Source organism: Lagenorhynchus albirostris, chromosome 11 (assembly GCF_949774975.1).
Source record: "Lagenorhynchus albirostris chromosome 11, mLagAlb1.1, whole genome shotgun sequence".
Classification (NCBI taxonomy): Eukaryota; Metazoa; Chordata; class Mammalia; order Artiodactyla; family Delphinidae; genus Lagenorhynchus; species Lagenorhynchus albirostris.
The window spans coordinates 22861833-22886032 of NC_083105.1; the positions used below are offsets into that span (position 1 = coordinate 22861833).

The following is a 24200-nucleotide window of genomic DNA, read 5'->3' on the forward strand; positions in this document are numbered from 1 at the left end:
CAAAATGATGAGTGTGCTGGGTACAGCCTCGGTGACTAGGATGCAGGAGAACAATGGGGTACACCTCTTTGTCTCATCATGAGCCCCCTCTCCCTGACATCATTCAGGGAGCACTTCCTGGACACGTGTTAGAAGCCAGGCACCAGGGACTCAGCCCCTGACACAAGGAAGTAGCTCAGTAAATATCCGTGGTGATTGATGTTCAACTGCCAGTCCTGACTGCCTTAAGAAGCTCACAGTAAATACAGGCTGGCCTACAGATCAATCTAGTTTGCATAGAAAAACAAGTTTGCATCCCTGGATTACATTTAGAATCTGTCCTTAAAATATGATGGTCCTGCAAATACCTCTAATGTAGCAATTCTTAATCCACAGATCAAAATCCCAGGGGGGAGAAGGGAAGGGCTTTGGAGATTGTAATGTGCCCCCATTGAATTGGGATTCCCTGCCTCCACCCTAAAGAGCCTCCATTGGAGAGGGAGTGTTGCCTTTCCTCCCTCACATCACCCCTCATCATGGGAGGGGCAGGGCCACCAGCTGAGAATCCCTGTGCTAAGGGTTCAGGGTTCACGTCAAATCATAACACCCTCTGCCTGGAGACTGGTCCAGGCATGAGACCCTCACTGCAGCCAAGATGCATCCACCACCCAGGAGCTTCTGTATTTGTTGTTGTTTTGTTTTTTTTAGCAGTTTGCAGAAGTCTTCTATTTATTTTTTTATTGAAGTATAGTTGATTTACAATGTTGTGTTTCTGGTGTACAGCAAAGCGATTCAGTTATACATATTTTTTTCATTATAGTTTATTACAAGATATTCAGTATAGTTCCCTGTGCTATACAGTAGGTCCTTGTTGTTTATCTGTTTTATATATAGTAGTGTGTATCTGTTAATCCCAAATTCCTAATTTATCCCTCCCCCTCCTTCCCCTTTTGGTGACCATAAGTTTGTTTTCTTTGTGAGTCTGTTTCTGTTTTGTAAATAAGTTCATTTGTATCATATTTTATATTCCACATATAAGTGATATCATATGGTATTTGTCTTTCTCTGACTTCACATAGTATGATAAGCTCTGGGTCCATCCATGTTGCTGCAAATGGAATTATTTCATTCTTTTTATGGCTGAGTAGTACTCCATTGTATATATAAACACCACATTTTCTTTATCCTTTCATCTACTGATGGACATTTAGGTTGCTTCCATGTCTTGGCCATTGTAAATAGTGCTGCTATGAACATTGGGGTGCATGTATCTTTTCAAATTAGAGTTCTCTCCAGATATATGCCCAGCAGTGAGATTGCTGGATCACATAGTAACTCTGTTGTTAGTTTTTTAAGGAACCTCCATACTGTTTTCCATAGTGGCTACACCAATTTACATTCTCACCAACGGTGTAGGAGGGTTCCCTTTTCCCCACACCCTCTGCAGCATTTATTCTTTGTAGACTTTTAATGATAGCAATTCTGACGAGTTTGAGGTGGTAACCTCACAGTAGTTTTGATTTGCATTTCTCTAATAATTAGTGATGTTGAGCATCTTTTCACGTGCCTACTGCCCATCTGTATGTATTCTTTAGAGAAATGTCTATTTAGGTCTGCCGAAGTCTTTTTTTTATCATTTATTTTTTTTAATAGATCTTTATTGGAGTATAATTGCTTCACAATACTGGGCTAGTTTCTGTTGTATACCAAAGTGAATCAGCCATATGCCCCCATATCCCCTCCCTCTTGAAACCTCCCTCCCTTCCTCTCTATCCCACCCCTCTAGGTCATCACAAAGCACCGAGCTGATCTCCCTGTACTACGCTACTGCTTCCTACTAAATAACTATTTTACATTCAGTAGTGTATATATGTCAATGCTACTCTCACTTCACCACAGCTTCCCCCTCCCACCCTGTGTCCTCAGGTCCATTCTCTATGTCTACATCTTTACTCCTGCCCTGCAACTAAGTTCATCAGTACCTTTTTTTGTTTTTTTTTTAGGTTGCATATATATGCGTTAGCATACGATATTTGCTTTTCTCTTTCTGACTTACTTCACTCTGTGTGACAGACTTTAGGTTCATCCACCTCACTACAAATAACTCAATTTCGTTTCTCTTTATGGCTGAGTGATACTCCATTGTATGTATGTGCCACATCTTCTTTATCCATTCATCTGTCGATGGACATTTAGGTTGGTTCTATGTCCTGGCTATCGTAAATAGTGCTGTGATGAACATTGTGGTACACGACTCTTTTTGAATTACGGTTTTCTCAGGGTATATGCCCATTAGTGGGATTGCTGGGTCATATGGTAGTTCTATTTTTAGTTTTGTAAGGAACCTCCATACTGTTTTCCATAGTGGTTGTATCAATTTACATTCCCACCAACAGTGCAGGAGGGTTCCCTTTTCACCACACCCTTTCCAGCATTTATTGTTTCTAGATTTTTTTTGATAATGGCCATTCTGACCGGCATGAGGTGATACCTCATTATAGTTTTGATTTGCATTTCTCTAATAATTAGTGGTGTTGAGTCTTTTTATCTTAAGTATAATTCTAAGGTACAGTGATCAAGAGCACAGCCTCTTAGAACACCTGGATTCACACACATCCCAGCTCAGCCAGGTTCTGGCCTCATGAACAAGTTATTTAACCTTCCTGAGCTTAATTCTCTCACATGCAAAACAAGGATGATAATGGCCCCACAGCTGTTTAATATGGTAACTCCCACAGGGTTTCTGTTAGGATTAAATGAGATAGTCCATGTGCAACATGACAAACAGTAAATAATAAATGTTGGCTGGTATTGTCATTAGGGTAAATGTTATTATGAATGATTCTCACAGTAATCCACCTGCATGTGTTATTATCCCCATTTTAAAACAAACAATAACTGAGGGGCTTCCCTGGTGGCACAGTGGTTGAGAGTCCGCCTGCCGATGCAGGGGACACAGGTTTGTGCCCCAGTCCGGGAAGATCCCACATGCCGCGGAGCAGCTGGGCCCGTGAGCCATGGCCGCTGAGCCTGTGCGTCCGGAGCCTGTGCTCTGCAGCGGGAGAGGCCACAACAGTGAGAGGCCCGTGTACCGCAAAAAATAAATAAATAAAATAACTGAGGCTCAGAGCATACTCTTCCCAGTAACTGCCCCCCACACCAGCCCTGAGGACACATGCACACAGGCTTCCTTCTTTCATTGGTGGTCTGTGTAAGGTAGAAAATAATGTCAATTGCCATAATAAGTGTGGTCCCAAAAAGAGACTCATGCTGGAAAGGCCAAGGCAGATATTTTCCAACAAGCTAGGAGGGGCAGAAGGAACCAGGGTCAGAGACAACCAGGTTACAGCATTTGAGGGATGAGAGGTAGTGAACATAAAGCTAAATTAGTTTGGATTTATGCCCGAGCAAGGTAGCAACCAGAGATGAGAGTGTGGTCATGCCAACTTGAAAGGACATTCCAGCTCTGTGGTTTGGGCTAGCATGTGAAGGGACTCCTTAGTGCTTACCGTGATGCTGTGACCAAAATGGGTCACAGGCATCAGCCACCTTCCCCGAGGTCGGGGCTGGGAGTGGAGGCTCCGACCTCCTGTGACTATGTACTGTTGCTGTTGTTGTTTATCATTTTATTGAAGTATAGTTGATTTACAATGTTGTATTAATTTCTGCTGTACAGCAGAGTGATTCAGTTATACATATATATATTCTTTTTCATATTTTTTTCCATTATGGTTTATCACAGGATATTGAATATAGTTCCCTGTGCTATACAGTAGGACCTTGTTTATCCATTCTCTATGTAATGGTTTGCATCTGCTAAACCCAAACTCCCAATCCTTCCCTCCCCCACCCCCCTCCCCCTTGGCAACCACAAGTCTGTTCTCTATGTCTGTGAGTCTATTTCTGTTTCACAGATTCCACATATAAATGATATATGGTATTTTTCTCTTTCTTCACTTAGTATGATAATCTCTAGGTCCATACATATTGCTGCAAATGGCATTATTACATTCTTTTTTATGGCTAATATTCCATTGTGTTGATGTATATATACCACATCTTCTTTATCCATTCATCTGTCAATGGACATTTAGGTTGTTTCCATGTCTTGGCTATTGTGAATAGTGCTGCTATGAACATAGGGGTGCATATATCTTTTCAAATTATAGTTTTGTCTGGATATATGCCCAGGAGTGGGGTTGCTGGATCATATCATGTGGCAACTCTATTTTTAGGGTTTTTTTAATTGAAGTATAATTGATTTACAATGTGTTAACTACTACTATACAACAAAGTGATTCAGTAATACATATATATATATACATATATATATATATACACATTCTTTTTTTATATTTTTTTCCCTCATGGTTTATCATAGGGTATTTTTTTAATATTTATTTATTTATTTATTTTGGCTGCACTGGGTCTTAGTTGCAGCATGCAGGACCTTTGTTGCAGCATGTGGGCTTCTTTTTTTTTAATATTATTTATTTATTTGGTTGCACCAGGTCTTAGTTGCGGTAGGCAGGCTCCTTAATTGTGGCATGCATGCGGGATCTCATTCCCTGACCAGGGATCGAACCCGGGCCCCCTGCATTGAGAGTGTGGAGTCTTACCCACTGGACCACCAGGGAAGTCCCTATCATAAAATATTGAATATAGTTCTCTGTGCTATACAGTAGGACCTTGTTGTTTATCCATTCTGTATATTAAAGTTTATATCTGCTAACTGTGACCTCCCATTCCATCCCTCCCCCAACCCCTTCCCCCTTGGCAACCACCAGTCTGTTCTCTATGTCTGTGATTCTGTTTCATAGATAGGTTCATTTGTGTCATATTTTAGATTCCACATTTAAGTGATACCATATGGTATCTGTCTTTCTCTTTCTGACTTCACTTAGTATGATCTCTAGGTTCATCCATGTTTCTACAAATGGCATTATTTCATTGCTTTTTATGGCTGAGTAGTATTCCATTGTATATATGTACCACATCTTTATCCATTCATCTGTCAATGGACATTTAGGGTGTTTCCATGTCTTGGCTATTGTGAATAGTGCTGCTGTGAACATTGGGGTGCATGTATCTTTTTGAATTATAGTTTTGTCCGTATATATGCCCAGGAGTGGGACTGCTGGATCATATGGTAGCTCTGTTTTTAGTTTTTTAAGGAACCTCCATACTGTTCTCCATAGTGGCTGTACCAATTTACATTCCCACCAACAGTGTAGGAAGGTTCCCTTTTCTCCACACCCTCTCCAGCATTGTTATTTGTAGACTTTTTAATGATGACCATTCTGACCTCTGTCAGGTGGTACCTCATTGTAGTTTTGATTTGCATTTCTTTAATAATTAGTGATTTTGAGCATCTTTTCACGTGCCTATTGGCCATCTGTATGTTGTCTTTGGAGAAATGTCTATTTAGGTGTTCCGCCCACTTTTCAATTGAGTTGTTTGTTTTTTTGTTATTGAGTTGTATGAGAAGTTTGTATATTTTGGAAATTAAGCCCTTATTGGTCACATCATTTGCAAATATTTTCTCCCAGTCTGTAGGTTATCTTTCTGTTTTGTTTATGGTTTCCTTTGCTGTGCAAAACCTTATAAGTTTGATTGGGTCCCATTTGTTTATCTTTGCTTTTATTTCTATTGCCTTGGGAGACTGACCTAAGAAAACATTGGTACAATTTATGTCAGAGAATGTTTTGCCTGTGTTCTCTTCTAGGAGTTTTACGGTGTCATGTCTTATATTTAAGTCTTTGTGTATAATGTGAGGGTATGTTCTAATCTCATTGATTTGCATGCTGTTGTCCAACTTTCCCAACACTACTTGCTGAAGATACTGTCTTTTCCCATTGTATATTCTTGCCTCCTTGAAGATTAATTGACTGTAGGTGTATGGGTTTATTTCTGGGCTCTCTATTCTGTTCATTGATCCATATGTCTGTTTTTATGCCAGTACCACACCGTTTTGATTACTGTAGCTTTGTAGTATTGCCTGAAGAGTTGGGAGGGTTATGCCTTCTGTTTTGGCAATTCTGGGTCTTTTATGGTTCCATATAAATTTTAGGATTATTTGTTCTATTTCTGTGAAAAATGTCATGGGTAATTTGATAAGGATCACATTAAATCTGTAGATTGCTTTGGGCAGTATGGCCATTTTAACAAGATTAATTCTTCCAATCCAAGAGCATGGGATGTCTTTCCACTTCTTTGAATCATCTTCAATTTCGTTTATTAATGTTTTGTAGTTCTCAGCATATAAGTCTTTCACCTCCTTGGTGAGGTTTATTCCTAAGTCTTTTTTTTTTTTTTTTTCTTTTGTGGTACGTGGACCTCTCACTGTTGTGGCCTCTCCTGTTGCGGAGCACAGGCTCCGGACGCGCAGGCTCAGTTGCCATGGCTCATGGGCCCAGCCGCTCTGCGGCACGTGGGATCTTCCCGGACCGGGGCACGAACCTGTGTGCCCTGCATCGGCAGGCAGACTCTCAACCACTGCGCCACCAGGGAAGCTCCCTAAGTCTTTTTTGATGCAACTTTAAGGGACTGTTTACATTCCCTTTCTGACATCTCACTGTTAGGGTAAAGAAATGCAACCGATTTCTGTATGTTAATCCTGTATCCTGCTGCCTTGCTGAATTTGTACTACTACTGTTCTAGTAGTTTCTGTGTGGAATTTTTAGGGTTTTCTATATATAGTATCATGTCATCTGCATATAAGGACAGTTTTACCTCTTCCCTACCAATTTGGATACGTTTTCTTTCTTTTTCTTGTCTGATTGCTGTGGCTAGGACTTCCAATACTATGTTGAATAGAAGTGGTGAGAGTGGGCATCCTTGTTCCAGATTTTAGCAGGAAGGCTTTCAGATTTTCACCACTGAGTATTATACTGGCCATGGGTTTGTCATAAATAGCTTTTATTATGTTGAGATATTTTCCCTCTATACCCACTTTTGTAAGTTTTTATCATAAATGGATGTTGAATTTTATCAAATGCTTTTTCTGCATCTATTGAGATGACCATGTGGTTTTTACCTTTTCTTTTGTTGATGTGGTATATCACATTGATTGATTTGTGTATCTTGAACTATCCTCGTGATCCTGGGATGAATCCACCTTGGTCATGGTGTATGATCTTTATGTTTTGTTGGATTCAGTTTGCTAATTGTGACCAGCTCACAGGTTGATGGTTCCTCTTCCACCACCTGAATGAGGGTCCAGCTAGCCTTCCTTAGCACTGCATGGTATCCCAGTTATCTATTACTGCTTACTTAGCAAACCACCCCAAAACTTAGTGCTGTAAAACAACATGCACTTTATCACGTTTACGATTCTGAGAGTCAGGAATTTGGGCAGAGCACAGCAGTTCTGCTCTTCTGCTCCACAACATCTGGGGTCTCCACTAGGTAACTCAGATGACTGCAGATGCTGGGATGGCTTGACTGGAGCCATCTGTCTGGGGCCTTGGTCCTCTGTGTGGCATCTCCTGGAGCTTGAATGTCCAGTATCACTCCTTTGCTTCATATCTGGAGCCTGGGCTGGGGTGGCTGCAACTGCTGTTTCTCTCCAGGCAGCCTCTTCCCCTGGCCAGCTTGGACATACTCATAACACGGTGATCTCAGGGAGGTCAGACTTTTTATACATGGCTGGTTTCCCTCAGAGGGAATGTTCCATGAAAGCTGAGAGACCTCTCACAATGTAACCTCAGAAGTCCCAGCATGTCACTTCTGCACATTCTGTTAGTTAAGAAAGTCAGTATAACCAGTCCAGATTCAAGGAGGTGGAGGAGCAATTAGCCCTCTCAACAGCCCCCCTCACACCATGGCACGAGGCAAGGGGAATGGTGATGGCTGCCACCTTGGGGACAAGCTACCCACACGGGAGGGTAAGAACAGAGACTTTTGAAGTATAGTTGATGTACAGTGCTTCAGGATTTCAGCACAGTGATTCAGTTTCATATATATGTGTGTGTGTGTGTGTATATATGTATATTTGGTTCGAGTATAATGTTTAATATAAGATACAGTGGATTGGCAGAGTTGATACGAAGTTAAGAGATTTACTTCTAGTCAGTAAGTTAACAACCTAGGCACCGGCATATATATATTATATATACACACACACACACACACACACACACACACACACACACACACGTATATAATGTTCTTTTTCAGATTCTTTTCCATTATAGGTTATTACAAGATGTTGTAATATAGTTCCCTGTGCTATATAGTAGGTTCCCTGTGCTATATAGTAGGACCTGTGCTATATAGTAGGACCTTGTTTTTCTGTCTTATCTATAGTAGTATCTGTTCATCTCAAACTCCTAATTTATCCCTCCCCCTTCCCCTTTGGTAATTTTTTTAAATTAATTAATTTGTTTATTTTTGGCTGTGCTGGGTCTTTGCTGCTGCGCGCGGGCTTTCTTTAGTTGTGGTGAGCGGGGTCGACTCTTCGTTGTGGTGCACGGGCTTCTCATTGCGGTGGCTTCTCTTGTTGCGGAACACAGGCTCTAGGTGCGTGGGCTTCAGTAGTTGTGACGCATGGGCTTAGTTGCTCTGCAGCATGTGGGATCTTCCCAGACCATGGCTTAAACCCATGTCCCCTGCACTGGCAAGAGGATTCTCAACCACTGTGCCACCAGGGAAGCCCCATTTTGGTAACCTTAAGTTTTCTATATCTGTGAGTCTATTTCTGTTGTATAAATAAGTTCATTTGTATCATTTTTTTAAGTTTCCACATGTAAGTGATATCATGATATTTGTCTTTCTCTCAGTTACTTCACTTAATATGATTATCTCTAGGTCCATACATGTTTCTCCAAATGGAATTATTTCATTCTTTTTTATGACTGATATTCCATTATACACACACACACACACCACATCTTCTTTATCCATTCATCTGTCGATGGACATTTAGGTTGCTTCCATGCTGCTTTGAACGTTGGGGTGCATGTATCTTTTTGAATTAGAGTTAAGAACACAGACTTTTGAGTCACAAATATTGGTTCATACCACTGCTCTGTAACTTTCTAGCTCTGTGATGTCAGATAAATTACTTAACCTCTCTGAGCCTCAATTTCCTCATCTATAAAATAAGGATAATGATATTCTACTACAGATGATTGTGGTAAGACTTAAAGGAGATAAATCTAGTGCTTGGTACAATGCCTAATATCTGCGAAGTCCTCACTTAATGGTAGCCATACTACCTATAGTGATAACTAGTAGTGTTATTACTCCAGCTTGCCCTTTAGATATTCATTCATTCACTCAGCAAACAAGCCTCTATTGTGATTGTGTGCCTACTGTGTGCTAGGCAGTCTCTGGCCCTGGCCTCCCACAGTTGTGAAGACAATGATATGTTGTAAGCAGAAACTAAGTCGGCTTTCAGGCTTTCTGAGCAGCATCCCTGGCTCTTCGGTGCCAGGCAGCATCTCTGGGGTCAGCAAGCCTGGCTCAAAGGAGGAAGCAAGGGCTTGTCACCTAAGCCTCTCTGATCAGATTACAGTAACATTTCTGGCCCTTTCCTATAGTTTCTTCTGCTCTCATAGTAACTCTCTTCCCATTTCAAGTAGTGCGGATATTACTAAGGAGAGGCTGGAGAAATGAACCCGCCTTCCCATTCAAACGTGTGTCCTCAGGTCCCATCTGATGAGGATCTGTGCCCTCAAGGGCCCCGGTACTTTGGTTGCACAGGACTCCGCGTGCAGAGCCCCATCAGCAAGCAGCTGCTCCTTGTGGGCTGTCACTGGCATCCAGAATTGAAGCCTCCAACACCGAGGTGACAGAAAGTGCAGGAAAGGTAACCATCTCCGACTCTTTACAGATCACAAAAGAACTCTTAAAATGCAGCATTCGACATGAAACGAAAAGCAAGACGTCATGGAGAAAGAATGCAAGCCAGACTAAGGAAAAGCTGCTTGGCAGGAAACCTCACCGTCTGGTCTGGTCTCTATGTCTTATCTCAGCAATTTCCTAACACCAGCAACTTCTTTACAATGAAAGGAGGGCAGAGCTTCTAACCCAGAAGCTTCCAAAACCCTTTAGCCTTCCCATCAAAATCTTGTGAAAATCTCACCTGCTCAAATGAGCATCTTTAGCTTTCATTTGGAGACACTGGAACTTTAAGTAAATCTCACTTTCAGGAACTTGTTTCTAGGTTAACGATAAAGGAATTCACGCTTATTAAGCACCTTTGTTCCGGCATCAAAAAGCAACATGTTACAGAACTGCTGCATCTGCCATCTTTCCCTTAGTCCAGTTGCCCACCCAGAGCATGAATTATCTGCTACATGTCCCTGTCAGACAGCCACTATCTCCACAGCACCTGTGGACAAGACAAGAGTCTGGACTTCATGGGGACAGCCAAAGCCCAAAGCCCCAGGCCCCCTTTCCAGGGGACCCATTGCACACCAGGCAATGGGCAACACTGGTGGTGACGCAAGTGCCAGGCGTAGGCACTGAGGGTTCAGCCCTCCTGGTGCAGCCACGGCCAGAGCTGTCCGCCAGCCCTCCACTGTCACTTGTCGGTGCATTACTGATTTCCTAGTCTGACGCGTCCTTGGAGGCAACCTCGGGCCCCGAGCTCCTTGCAGGAAGTGCTCAGCAGGCTGTGCAAGGCTGGGTCTCCAGTAAGCACACGTCTGTCTTGAGGGGCCACGGCTTCTTAACAAGTAGCTCAGAGGAGAAGACACATCCTCTGTCAGACCAGTTCTCCCACTCAGAGGCGTTTCCCCTCAGGCTTGGGCCTAAACCCCGGCAGTCCGGCGTGGATCTGAAATCTGGTCGGTCTGGAGATCCGTGGGCCTCTTCCACACGAGCCCCGACAGCCATGCCGCGTCTCCCTCCATCTTCGTCAAGTGAGAACGGTCCTCAGCGCATCTCCCCAGAATCATGGGAATCAAGATGTTCTGTGTGCTTGACTGGGGCGGAGGGAGCAGGGGTGCAACATCAGCAAAAGCAATTTCTGTGGTTTTGAGGAAAAAACCACACAGACTTTCTAGGGGCGTTCGTGAGCATGGAAACTTGGGACAGACCACGCCGGCTCTCAGCTGGTGCAGTGGTTGTAAGAAAGCTCTCTGTGACCCACAGGCATCCAGCTCTTTGATGCGCTGTGACCTCAGGGTCTTGTCGAGACCCTGCTTCTGTGGGGTCAGACCATGTCCTGTTTTCTCAGTGAGAGCAGACAGGGTGGGACTGTGCTCAGAAGAGAAGGCAGAAATGAAGTACGAATCTGGAGACGAGAAGCCAGACGTCCTGAGGGGAGTGATTGAAGGTCCGAAGGAAAGAACTTCTCTCCCAGACACTGCTTGGCATGGCATTCGAGCCTGACAGGATCTCCTGTCTCTTGCTGATTTGATAATAAAATATGGAGTGGACCCACAGGGAGAGCAAACGCCTCAAGAAATAGCTGGATAATTGGCTCTGTTTGCATGCTCGCTGTGAGTGTGAGACGCCACACCAGCATGACTAATGCCTCTCCCCTCTGCCTAAATTAGATTTTGATTGTGTCTCAGAGATGTTCACCGAATCACAGATGTTGGAAGTAAAAGGACCCCAACTTCTCAGGAACACCTCCTGTGGAGTATGTGGGATCCTCCTCCCAGGCTGAGGGACCCCTTCCCTTCCGAGACCTGGGAGCAAAGCATCCACCCCGGATGGAGCGGGCTCCGGGGTCCCGGCGCAGGCTCCTTAGGTGGCAAGTGCGTCGCGTCAGTAACTGATGCCTCGTACAGACCCTAAATTGGACCCAGTGTCCTGTTTGTCAAATTTCCCCTGGCTCTCTGCCACATCAGGTGGAGCAGTTCAGGGTCCTTGCCGGTTCACCCACTCGGTGTTCCTCAGCCACTCTGTTCTGATCCGGAAGATGCTGTCATAAATGCTTTCTCATTTCTCTTGCAGAATTTAGCCTACGAGATCATCCTAACGCTGGGACAGGCATTTGAAGTTGCTTACCAGCTCGCGCTGCAAGCCAGGAAAGGGGGGCATTCCTCCACACTTCCAGAAAGCTTTGAAAACAAGCCCTCCAAGCCCATCCCCAAGCCCCGAGTCAGCATTCGCAAGTCGGTGGTAAGTAGAAAAGACAGATGTTCTGAAAGCCTTGAACTGGAGGGGAGGGATCCTTGGTGCTGTTGGGGCTGGCGAGAATCCAGGGCCTGCCCTTCTTGTCCTTCCCTTGGCCTCATCCTGGCATGTGTCTGTCCTCCTCTCAGCCCAGTTCCTGCAAAGTCTTGGGGAACCATCTGCCTGAACTTGGAGGCTCCCAAGAAAATTCCACTTCTTTTGTCCCTTGCAGCAGCCTGTGAGGGGACTGGGCGCTGCTGGCCTCCCGGGGGAGTCTTTCCTCAAGGTCCAGGCGATCTTGGGAAAAAGGATCCCTGAGGCCCCGGCTGCCATCCCTCTAGGGGGCAAGCCTCTCACAAGCCGCTGGGCAGCAGAGAGGGTAGCAGAGGCTCTTGGGGAGGGCACCCCTGGTACCCAGCTAGAGGAGGCTGGAGGTGCAGGCTGTACGCGGGCCTGACAAGGAGGCCTAGGCGCAGGCTTCCTGCAGAGCGGGGACTGTTCAGAAGGTACTGCCCCTCCTCCCCGGCATCTGCCTCCCTCCAGAAATTTCCCCCCTTCCCTCCCACACGCTCTGCACACATCCTGTCCTAACAGACTTTCGTGACTTCAAAGCAGCCTCCTCTGGTGGTAGCAATACCCAGAAGCTGGAAGCCTCCTGTCTGGTTTCTGCTGCCGTATGGCATCCTAGAAACTCTGGGACTCAGGGCAGCAGGCACCCTCAGAGGCATCGCTCAGCCCACGTATCCTTCCGCCTGTGACTCCTCCTCCCCACCGAGCCCTGTCCCCGGTGTCGTGGGGAATTGTAGGGTTTTTAATGTTTGCAGAGGCACCACCCTTTGTGACCATGTGGCTTCTTGTTCACGCTCTGCTCTTTGGCCTCTACTCCTGTCTCCATTCGTCTTGGCAACTTCAACATCCATGGGGATGATCCTCCCAGCGTGTGGCCCCTCTGCTCCTTGACCGCTCACCTCTCAGACCTCTTCCCCCACCTCACCATTCACTCCCACGCTCACCCCACATCACTGATCACCAGTAACTGCAAGCATCCTCTGACTTTCCTTCTGACCCCCAGTCCCCCCACCTCAGCCCCTCCCGGCCCCACTGGCTCCCAATCCTGAAGCACTCCCAGAACGGCAGACTTACAGGTTCAGTTGCTCCCTCATTTCTCCTTCGAGGCTTAGCACACGTGTGTCCAGAACAGAATTCTTGATCTCTCCGCAAAGTTGCTTCTCTCTCTGTCTCTCCCAGCTCAGTAAATGGCATAACCATTCACCGTGTTGCTCAAGCCATAAATCTAGAAGACACCCTTGATTTCTGTCTTCCTCTCACCTGTGTCCACCCCACAAGCAGACTCCATCCGTTCAGCCCCTAAAACATCTCTCAGACCCGTCCACTCCTCTCCATTTCCTCTGTCACTCTTCCCATCCAAGCCATCACCACCAGTAATCTCCAAAATACTCCCATACATCTCCTAAAAACTCCCCTCCTCTGCCCGGCAACCAGGGTGACCTTCTTAAAACACAGATCAGATCATGGTACCACTGCCCCAATTTCCCACCACACTCCTCTCTGACACTCAGGCCTTCTTCTTCCTGGAAACAAACAAAGCTCACTCCCACCTAAGGCCTCTGTGCCCCCTGTTCCCTCCACCTGGCTTTGTCTCCCCCTTGTTTCTGCACGGCTGAGTCTGGCTTGTCATCCAGGGCCCAGCTACACAGAGAGGCTTCTCCTGGACCACCCAGGCTTCTCCTGGCTTATCTTGTTTATTTATTGTCTGTCTATCTTATCCCACAAGAAAAGCAAGTCAAATGTCCAGGAATTTTCAGAACATTTGGGGGAATTAGCTCTTAGAGTACTGTATTCATTCCTGTGTGGGCTGGATAAATCTGTTCGTGGCAGGGACCTCCATCTGACTTTTGTCTGGTCCCCATAGATTTCTTCCAGATGAGCACAAAGGGTGGGTGCCGTAAGAGCTCAGAATACTCATTTAGAAGCCTTCACTGAAAAATATGAAACATACAGTGAATAATACTGCTGTCCTTTACCCCAAGATCCTGTCCCCCTCAATAGGTGTCTGTGTTCCCTTTCCCTCGGCCCCAGTAGTTTATTTTTGAGAAACAGCCCATGATTAGACATGTAGAGTCCTCCCCCCAGCCTTGTGGAGATACAGTCAAATTGCAGGTGGCCGACGGGCACAGACCCCCGCACTCTTCGGACAGCTCCCTTGCTCCGGTTTCCTGAGCAGAGCAGGTGGCCAGGGCCAGGGGGAGACATGGAAACACCAAAGAAAGAGGCAGCAATCTGGTGGAGAACTGCCCCAGGCCGCCCGTGAGAGCTCAGAACTCAAGCTTCACCCAGAAAGGGCCTGTTTAACCTTGTACACGCAGGGGCTGAAATGGTGTTGACGTTTTACAGCTCAGTTTGGTTCAAGGCTCACCCTGACCTGGGCCCACTCACCTCTTCACCCTCAGTTGTCTCCCCGCCGGGTGCCCTCAGCGACCTGACTGCAAGCCCTCAGCCGGCCTCTTTCCCTCACCTCGGGGACCTTGCACATGCTGCTCCACACCCCCTGCCTTTACCAGGAAACTCTTGCTTCTCCTCCAGCTCTCCGTTTAGACATTACCTTAATTAACTTTTAAATAATGTCTAGTCAACAAGTATTTATTGGGTGCCTACTGTTTAGTGGGTTGCCGGGAGCTTTTCTGAGTCTGAGGGAAACAGGAGTAAACAGGACAGAATCCCACCTTCATAAGCATACATTGTAGTGGAGGATGAACAAATCAACATGATGTATGTGGCAAAAGGATTATAAAGAAGAGAGCAGCAGAGGAAAGCAGAAAAGTTGAGGTGCTATTTTGCTTGGGGTAAACTGGTGAGGAGGTGATGTTTGAACTGCACCCTGATTCACATTAGGGCATGAAGCAGGCAGGTGTCTGGAGAGTATTCAGGCAGAGAGGTGATGAGCACAGAGGGCCTGGGCTGGGGCTTGGTGTACAGGGAGCAGCAGGGAGGCCGGTGTGGCTGGAGCGTAGAAAGGCAGGCGGACAGGGCCACCGTGGGTCACCTCGAGGACTCTGGGTTTATTCTGACTGTAAATGGAAACCACTGGAGGCTTGAGAGGCAGGCAGGACATAGCCTGGTTCACCTTCTCTAGGAAGCCCCCCTGGCTCCTGACATGGGGTCAGTGGCCTTCCTGGGTGCCCACAGAGCACCCTCTTCCCCCTCAAATCTCACTTCTCAGTAAAGTATTCCTACGTCTGCTCCCCACCTGTGTGCCTTCAAGAGCAAGGGCCGTGTCTCACTCACCATCCCCCCCGCCCAGTGCCTTGCAGTAAATGTGTATCAGAAGAACGAACAGATGACTCTCACGCCCCCAACATCCTGAGGTCCTGCCAGAGCACAGTGATGGTTTCCAGGCAGCGTTAGGATGCATGCATGCAACCCCAGGCAGGTACCGTATAACGGGCATCAGCCTTTCTGTTTTAAAGCAGATCGACCCATCTGAGCAAAAGACTCTGGCCAATCTGCCGTGGATTGTGGAGCCGGGACAAGAAACCAAGAGGGGAATAAATACCAAGTATGAGACCACGATTTTCTGATACTCACCGTCCTCCCGTCCTCGCGGTGCCTTGCACGCCGAGCAGTCCCGGAGCAGGCTTTCCACCCGGCGCAGGAGGAAGACTGCTGTTTGTGTGGCCTTGTCACGGGCGAAAGGCCACTGGCCATTCCTGGGGACGTTCTTTCTGCACCAGTGACAGAAAGTGCAACCAAGACTTTCCAGTCGTAACCCCTGAGAGAAATGAGTTGAGATTTGTGGCTCACTGTCCCGACTCCCCTCCCTGCTACCACCCAAGGTATTTCTAGTGACTTTGCCCCAACACTTGCTTTGCTGTATTTGGGGATAATACCTTAAGAAAAAAAATACAGGGGATCTCTAATACTGCCTAAAAGTATAAAAATCTTGGGTTTATTTTTCACTGTCAGCAGTTTTCAAGGTAGAATGAGAACAGAACTACCCCCAGAAAGCATCTGTAAAATCATTATCTCACTGAGTATCGTTTCATGCAAAAGGATAAAAAGTACCCGATTGCCAGGAAATCCTATTTCCCAATTTCTATATTTGTGGATTTTATATGTAATCAACTATGTCAGATAAAGAAAACCTTTACATCTATGGATTCAAAAACTTAATGATTTAAAACAGAGGAATTTATTATGCACAGAAAAATGTGTCTTGTATTAAATATTTTTATTAAAAGAATGTTTCACTAACACATTGATAAGAAAACTAGGTTAGTTGTGAGGGATGTTTTGCTTTCATTTCAAATAACTAAATTTCTACTGCTACTACCAAGAGAACTGGCTTGGGCATTGCAAAGTACGGTACCAGAGACGCTCACTAGAGCAGGAGATTTGGGCAAGCAGGCTGGCGTCTTACCGAAAGTGCTGACACAGCCATAAGCCTGAAAAGATTTTTTTTTTTTTTTAAACTTCACAGTTTTAAAAAAACATGTTAAACAAAAAAATCTAGGGCTCCTGCTGTCAAGATTTCTGTCATGGAAACCTTGTTTGTTTGAGAAAGGTGTTAATAAAATTCTATTGCAAAAAAAAATTTTCTTTTCTAGAAAAACACAAATACAAAAAAAAAAATAGAGATTCCAAAGTAATAAAACTCTTTTCTTGAAACAAAATAAATAAATAAATGTTTGCTTACTCTTTGATTAAATAAAATTTACTTACATTTCATTAAGGTATTTTAATTTTTTTAATGTCTCTGTGGAGTATTTGTATGATACCATAATGTATATTTATGTAGAATCAAATTATATAAACAGTACCAATATCATTATAGAAAAAATAACATTTTAATGTATATTGTTCTAACCAATCATATTGTGAATCATTTTGGAGTTCATTATAATAAGCGATATTGATAAATTGTGGGATTGTCTTAATTTTTTTTAATTAACCAATATTATTTTAAACCTGAGCTTATCAGTTACATTCATCAGTTGGTGAGTTTTAAAGACAACTAAATTTTATTTCAAACTGACAAATGTATATGGTTTTAGTTCAGTGTTGGAGAATTTTAATACAATATTAAATTACTTGAACTGAACAGTTCCTTGTATATATTTTGCCTATTCACTGTTGATATGTATGTAGTAAATTGAGAGTAAAATAACCCTAAAATATGGTACCAAAAAGAAACTGTATAGGAGCAAAGTAAATAGTAGCTTTGCTGAAAAGGAAACATGTAAATATGCTTGGGCTTCCAGTTATAAATTTTGTAATTTTTGTCATTATTTATATCCTATAAAAAAACACACAAAATAAAATGGAAACTGTACAGCTGCTGGTGCTTGGCATCATTCTGTGAGCACCTTCCCACTTCCACTTAGGATAGAACCAAAAGCCCAGCCTTCTCAGCATCCATAGCTAAAGGGACTTTTTTCATTTGGCAAAATTGAGAAAATTTGCTCATTTCCAAGTTCAGCCAGGCCTTTAAAGCTTGAATTTCAGCCATAAAGCCCCCATTGTCTTTAATGTTAAAGTGGGCTGTAAGGAAGAATTACCAAAACAGAAATTGGTAAAAGGGAGGACTACCAAACTAGATTACTTTTATAGGACAACATCTACATGTTTGTCTTAGGCTGCCATAACAAAATACTGGGTGGCTTAAACAACAAATTTATTTCTCACAGTTCTGGAGGTCCTGGGAAGTCCAAGATCAAGGTGCCAGCAAGGTAGGTTTCATTCTAAGGCCCTTTTCTCCTGGCTTGGCTTGTTGGTGGCTGCTGTCTTGCTGTGTGCTCACATGAGCTCTCTGTGGTGTGTGTCTGCAGAGGGTGAGGGAGCATCAAGCTCTCTGGCTTCTCTCCTTATAAAGGCACTAATCCCATCATGAGGGCCCCACCCCCATGACCCCATCTTACCCTAATTATCTCCCAAAGGCCCATTTCCAAATACTCACCATGGAGCATTAGGACATCAACATATGGATTTTGAGGGGACACAGATTTTCCATAACAACAGTCATTTTTCCTAAAACACATGTACCAGCTATGAGTCAAGTAATAAAAGGGTCATGTTAGAGACACACTGGAAAAATCAATGATTCACAGTCCATATCCTGTGACTTTCAGCAAAAGATCTCCCCACTGCTGGATCCAAGTTACTCTCCAAAACACATGCCAAACCAATCACGGGGTGCTCCCAGCCTGACATGCAGAGGCCTAGGGCTTTGAACCTGAAAGGGCTAAAACCATCCAGAGATGAGGCAACATTCACAGAGGCAGAAGGGCAGGTTTCCTGAAGGAAGGTTTGGGCTGGGATTTTAGACAGTAATGCTTTGCCTGGGCTAATTCAGCCCCTTTTTAATCTTTGCTAGCCACCAAGAGGTCAGCAACCCTCTTATTTATTATCTCTGTGGATCAATGCTTATTTGTATCAGTTATGATCCCAGCATGAAGTAGATGGCACACTCCAATTGGGAGAATTTAAAAGTTTAATAAGTAGAATACTAACAAAGGTCTTGACAGCATGTAGGGAAACTAACCCTGGGCTGGTGTGGCCTGAAGGGAGTGGGAAAGGAAGCAGCTTGTGGAGGGGGCTTCCAGACAGGTGCTGTGGGCTTCAGAAAGGGATCCGTAATTTTAAAAACTCCCAGCAAACAAAAGTCCTAGACCAGATGGCTTCACAGGTGAATTCTACCAAACATTTAGAGTTAACGCCTATCCTTCTGAAACTATTCCAAAAAACTACAGGGGAAGGAATACTTCTGAGCTCATTCTATGAGTCCACCATCACCCTGATACCAAAACCAGACAGAGATATCACAAAAAAAGAAAATTACAGGCCAGCATCACTGATGAATATAGATACAAACATCCTCAACAAAATACTAGCAAAAATACCTCAACAAAATACAAATCCAACAATACATTAAAAGGATCATACACCACGACCAAGTGAGATTTATACCAGGGATACAAGGATTTTTCAATATCTGCAAATCAATCAGTGTGATACACCACACTCAAAAATTGAAGAAAAACCATATGATCATCTCAACAGATGCAGAAAAAGCTTTCGATAAAATTCAACATCCATTTATGATAACTCTCCAGAAAGTGGGCAAAGAGGAAACATACCTCAACATAATAAAGGCCACACATGACAAATCCACAGCTAACATCATAGAGTAAGTCCCCTACATACGAATGAGTTCCATTCCAAGCGCACATTTGTAAGTCCAATTTGTTCATAAGTCCAACAAAGTTAGCCTAGGAACCCAACTAATACAATTGGCTATATAGTACTGTAATAGGCTTATAATACTTTTCACACAAATAATACATAAAAAACAAACACAAAAAATAAAACATTTTTAATCTTACAGTACAGTACCTTGAAAAGTACAGTAGTACAGTACAACAGCTGGCATCCAGGGGCTGGCATCAAGTCAACAGGCAAGAAGAATTACTGACTGGAGGAGGCGGAGGAGGTGGGAGATGGTGGAGGTGAAGGATTGTCAGCAATAGGAGACAGAGGGCAAGCTGCAACTTCATTCATGCCTGATGTTGATGGAACACATGTTTGCATCTTTGAAAGTTTGCAACTTGAAGTTTCATATGTAGGGGACTTACTGTACTCAATGGTGAAAAGCTGAAAGCATTCCCTCTAAGATCAGGAACAAGACAAGAATGCCCATTCTCACCACTTTTTTTCAACATAGTTTTGGAAGTCCTAGCCACAGCAATTAGACAAGAAAAAGAAGTAAAAGGAATCCAAACTGGAAAGGAAGAAGTAACACTGTCACTGTGAAAACCACTAGAAAACTATTAGAGCTCATCAATGAATTTGGTAAAGTTGCAGGATACAGAATTAATATACAGAAAATTATTGCATTCCTATATACTAACAACAAAGTATCAGAAAGAGAAATTAAGGAAACAATCCCATTTACCATCACATCAAAAAGAATAAAATACCTAGGAATAAACCTACCTAAGGAGGCAAAAGACCTGTACTCCAAAAACTATAAGACACTGATGAGACTCCCAGATGTAGAGAAGAGACTTGTGGTTGCCAAGGGGCAGAGGGTTGGGGGAGGGATGGAGTGGGAGGTTGGGGTGAGCAGATGTAAGCTTTTATATACAGGATGGATAAACAACAAGGTCCTACTGTATAGCACAAAGAACTATATTCAATATCCTATGATAAACCATAATGGAAAAGAATATTTAGAAAAAAGAATGTGGGCTTCCCTGGTGGTGCAGTGGTTAAGAATCTGCCTGCCAGTGCAGCAGACATGGGTTCGATCCCTGGTCCAGGAAGATCCCACATGCCGTGGAGCAACTAAGCCCGTGCGCCACAACTACTGAGCCTGCACTCTAGAGCCCGCGAGCCACAACTACTGAAGCCCACATGCCTAGAGCCTGTGCTCTGCAACAAGAGAAGCCACCACAGTAAGAAGCCCGCACCCTGCAACAAAGAGTAGCCCCTGCTCACCGCAACTAGAGAAAGCCCATGTGCAGCAACGAAGACCCAACACAGGCAAAAATAAAATAATTTTTTTTAAAAAGAGAAGACAAACTTAAAAAAAAAAATGGGCTGAAGACCTAAATAGACATTTCTCCAAAGGAGACATACAGATGGCCAACAGGTACATGAAAATATGTTCAGCATCACTAGTTATTAGAGAAATGCAAATCAAAACTACAATGAGGTATCATCTCACACCGGTCAGAATGGACATCATCAAAAAGTCTCTAAATAATAAATGCTGGAGAGGATGTGGAGAAAAGGGAACCTGCTACACTGTTGCTGGGAATGTAAATTGGTACAATCACTATGGAGAACAGTATGAAAGTCCCCTAGAAAGCTAAAAATACAGTTACCATATGATCCAGCAATCCCATGCCTGGGCATATATCCAGAAAAGACAAGAACTCTAATTTAAAAGATAGATGCACCCCAATGTTCACAGCAGCACTATTTACAATAGCCAAGACATTGAAGCATCCTAAATGTCCACCAACAGATGAATGGATAAAGAAGATGTGGTACATATACACAATGGAATATTACTTGGCCATTAAAAAAATGAAATAATGTCATTTGCAGCAATATGGATGGATCTAGAGATTATCATACTAAGCGCAGTCAGACAGAGAAAGACAGGTATCATATGATATCACATATATGGAATCCTAAAAAATGATACAAATGAACTTTTTTACAAAACAGAAACAGACTCACAGACATAGAAAACAAACTTATGGTTACCAAAGGGGAAAGGGATAAATTAGGAGTTTGGGATGAACAGATACGCACTACTATATATAAAACAGATAAACAACAAGGACCTGATGTATAGCATAGGGAACCATATTCAATATCTTGTAATAACGTAAAATGAAAAAGAATCTGGAAAAAATATATATATGTATGAAACTGAATCACTTTGCTGTACACCTGAAACTAACACAATACTGTAAACCAACTAAACTTCAATTAAAAAAAAAAATACCCTGATCTCACTCTGCACCATCCACCCTGCATTACCTAAACCCACTGGAAGCCACAGGGCAAGGAGCGCATTGATTTGGTCTACACAAGGCACCTCCAGAACCACAACAGGGCAGGGAAGAGGGAGGAGGGAGTCTGAGGGGCAAACAGAAGAGAGGCAGCCCTTGTACTGAAGGGATTTGCACCTCATTTTCTTGAAGGGGAAATTTGACACGTTGGCAACTGAAATATCCATGGGGGTGGAGATCCTGGAATGTTAATATTATTCCAAAAAGGACTTCGATTCAATTACTCCATCTAGTTTTTTTTCTTCTTAAATGATACTCTATGATAAATTTGGGTAAATGAACCCAATGAAAATTATGCCTAGTTAGTTCATTAATAAGTCATGGAAGTGATTTTTTTCAAGACATACCAGATTTTCTGCTGGAATACTTGGGAATATTGCTGGTGCATAAAATGTTTGGATATGATGGGGCAGAAGACGGGCTTAGATAAAGAACACATGGCCAAAGTCTCAAAAATCAGCGAAAATTCATACTTGGACCCCAAGCAGCATTGCTCCTAAGCTATTTCTGAAAAGAAAAGAAAATTTGATAAGTGGGCTAGCCTCCAGAGTTGTTCTTCCACAGAACTGGAATACAATAACCGTGTTCAGAAGTCTGTATGGAATGAAGCCTCTTTTTTGTTTTTTAAGACATTAAGTTTTTCAGTTCCTTTTTTTTTTTTTTTTTGCTGTACACGGGCCTCTCACTGTTGGGGCCTCTCCCGTTGTGGAGCACAGGCTCCGGACGCGCAGGCTCAGTGGCCATGGCTCATAGGCCCAGCCGCTCTGCGGCATGTGAGATCTTTCCAGACCGGGGCACGAAGCCGTGTCCCTTGCATCGGCAGGCAGACTCTCAACCACTGCGCCACCAAGGAAGCCCTTCAGTTCCTTTTTTATACAAGCTATTCACTGAGTATGTTTCCTATGAAAATTAAGTAATATGACAGTTATAGACACATTTTCTTAAAAGTGGGTAACAAACCAACAAAGGCTGGCAGAGTCTACCTGCACCAAGGCTCCAACAGCCTCCCCCACACTCCCTTCCAGCCATCCACACGCCCAGCTTGCCCCAGCAACAGGGTCCTGCTTCCCACAGAAACCAGTTCCAAAGCAGGGAATTTCATTAGGTCTGTTGCCCAGTCACCATCCGGCATCCTACGAGATTCCATTAATACTCAAATTTTTGCAGTGGAATTAACCCTAAGACTTAGGTGCTGACCTGGGAAATGCCGGTTCCACGTAACTGTTTCCTGTCTTGACCTCAAGCCAGTCTACTGACCGAGAATTCACTCTGTGTTCACCGTGGCTCCATTTTACTTAGAGTCGCTAATGCAGAGATGATCATTCCCAACCCAACATGCTGCACTCTGTTGCTCATAAATAATCATAGCTACAAATTATCATCCAGACAGTTTTTGTTTTTCTCTCCAAAACCCCAGAGACCTATGTTTGTTTGTAAGAGCTTCATGGGCATTTAACTTCCCAAGCATAGTTAATGACTAATGATATAAAGACTTACACACACGTCAGACTGAGATAGAGATTCTCCATTTAACGGCTCCAGTAGGGTCACTCCAGCTGAAGGTGGCAGTACAGCCGCTGAGGTTTTCAGACAGCCGAGGAGCACACATGTCACTTCACAAGCCCAGAGCATCTTGCAAGTCCTGCCATACTGGAAAACTCGGAGTGATGTCTCAGCACCCGGTAAGAGCAAGCTGAGATGGAGCTGCTCTTAGCAACTTGAAGTCAGTTCACAACATGGTAATAAAAGCCATTCAAAACTATCCATATTCAATACTCAATTTAAGTGTCCTCTGGATGTCTCGGTGCTTCAATCAAATGCCCAACAGCTGCTCCCCAGGGAGCGTGCAGTTCTCCCTCTTGTTGCCTCTCGTCAATAAGACATATGAGGGACTTGCCTGGTGGTGCAGTGGTTAAGAATCTGCCTGCCAATGCAGGGGACACGGGTTCGAGCCCTGGTCTGGGATGATCCCACATGCCGCAGAGCAACTAAGCCCGTGCGCCACAACTACTGAGCCTGCACTCTAGAGCCTGTGAGCCACAATTACTGAGCCCACGCGCCCAGAGCCTGTGCTCCAGAAGAGAAGCCACTGCAATAAGAAGCCCAAGCACCGCAACGAAGAGTAGCAACGAAGAGTAGGCCCCACTCGCTACAATTAGAGAAAGCCCGCGTGCAGCAATGAAGACCCAATGCAGCCCAAAATAAATAAATAAAAATAAAGATAGGGGCTTCCCTGGTGGCGCAGTGATTAAGAATCCACCTGCCAATGCAGGGGACACAGGTTCGAGCCCTGGTCCGGGAAGATCCCACATGCTGCGGAGCAACTAAGCCCGTGCGCCGCAAATACTGAGCCTGCGCTATAGAGCCCGTGAACCACAACTACTGAAGCCCGCGCGCCTAGAGCCCTTGCTCCACAACAAGAGAAGCCACCACAATGAGAAGCCCGCGCATCGCAACAAAGAGTAGCCCCCGCTCACCACAACTAGAGAAAGCCCGCGCACAGCAACAAAGACCCAATGCAGCCAAAAATAAATAAATAATTTTTTT

At 44.2% G+C, this 24200-nt stretch overlaps 1 protein-coding gene across 16 annotated transcripts in view; it reads left to right on the top strand.

Moving 5' to 3' along the window:
• ANKS1B (ankyrin repeat and sterile alpha motif domain containing 1B) overlaps window positions 1-16709 on the top strand; it is a 1163439-nt gene extending 1146730 nt beyond the window's left edge. For 9 of the 16 annotated variants that reach the window (XM_060164617.1, XM_060164622.1, XM_060164619.1 and 6 more), the window contains 2 exons: window positions 11890-12057; window positions 15540-16709. In XM_060164617.1, the coding sequence (XP_060020600.1) occupies window positions 11890-12057; window positions 15540-15650 (279 nt within the window). In that variant the 3' untranslated portion in view covers window positions 15651-16709. Of the gene's footprint in view, window positions 1-11889; window positions 12058-15523 lie in introns of all 16 variants that reach the window. The other 7 variants (XM_060164618.1, XM_060164620.1, XM_060164624.1 and 4 more) reach the window with 2 other exon arrangements.
• The last annotated feature ends 7491 nt before the right edge of the window (window positions 16710-24200 follow it).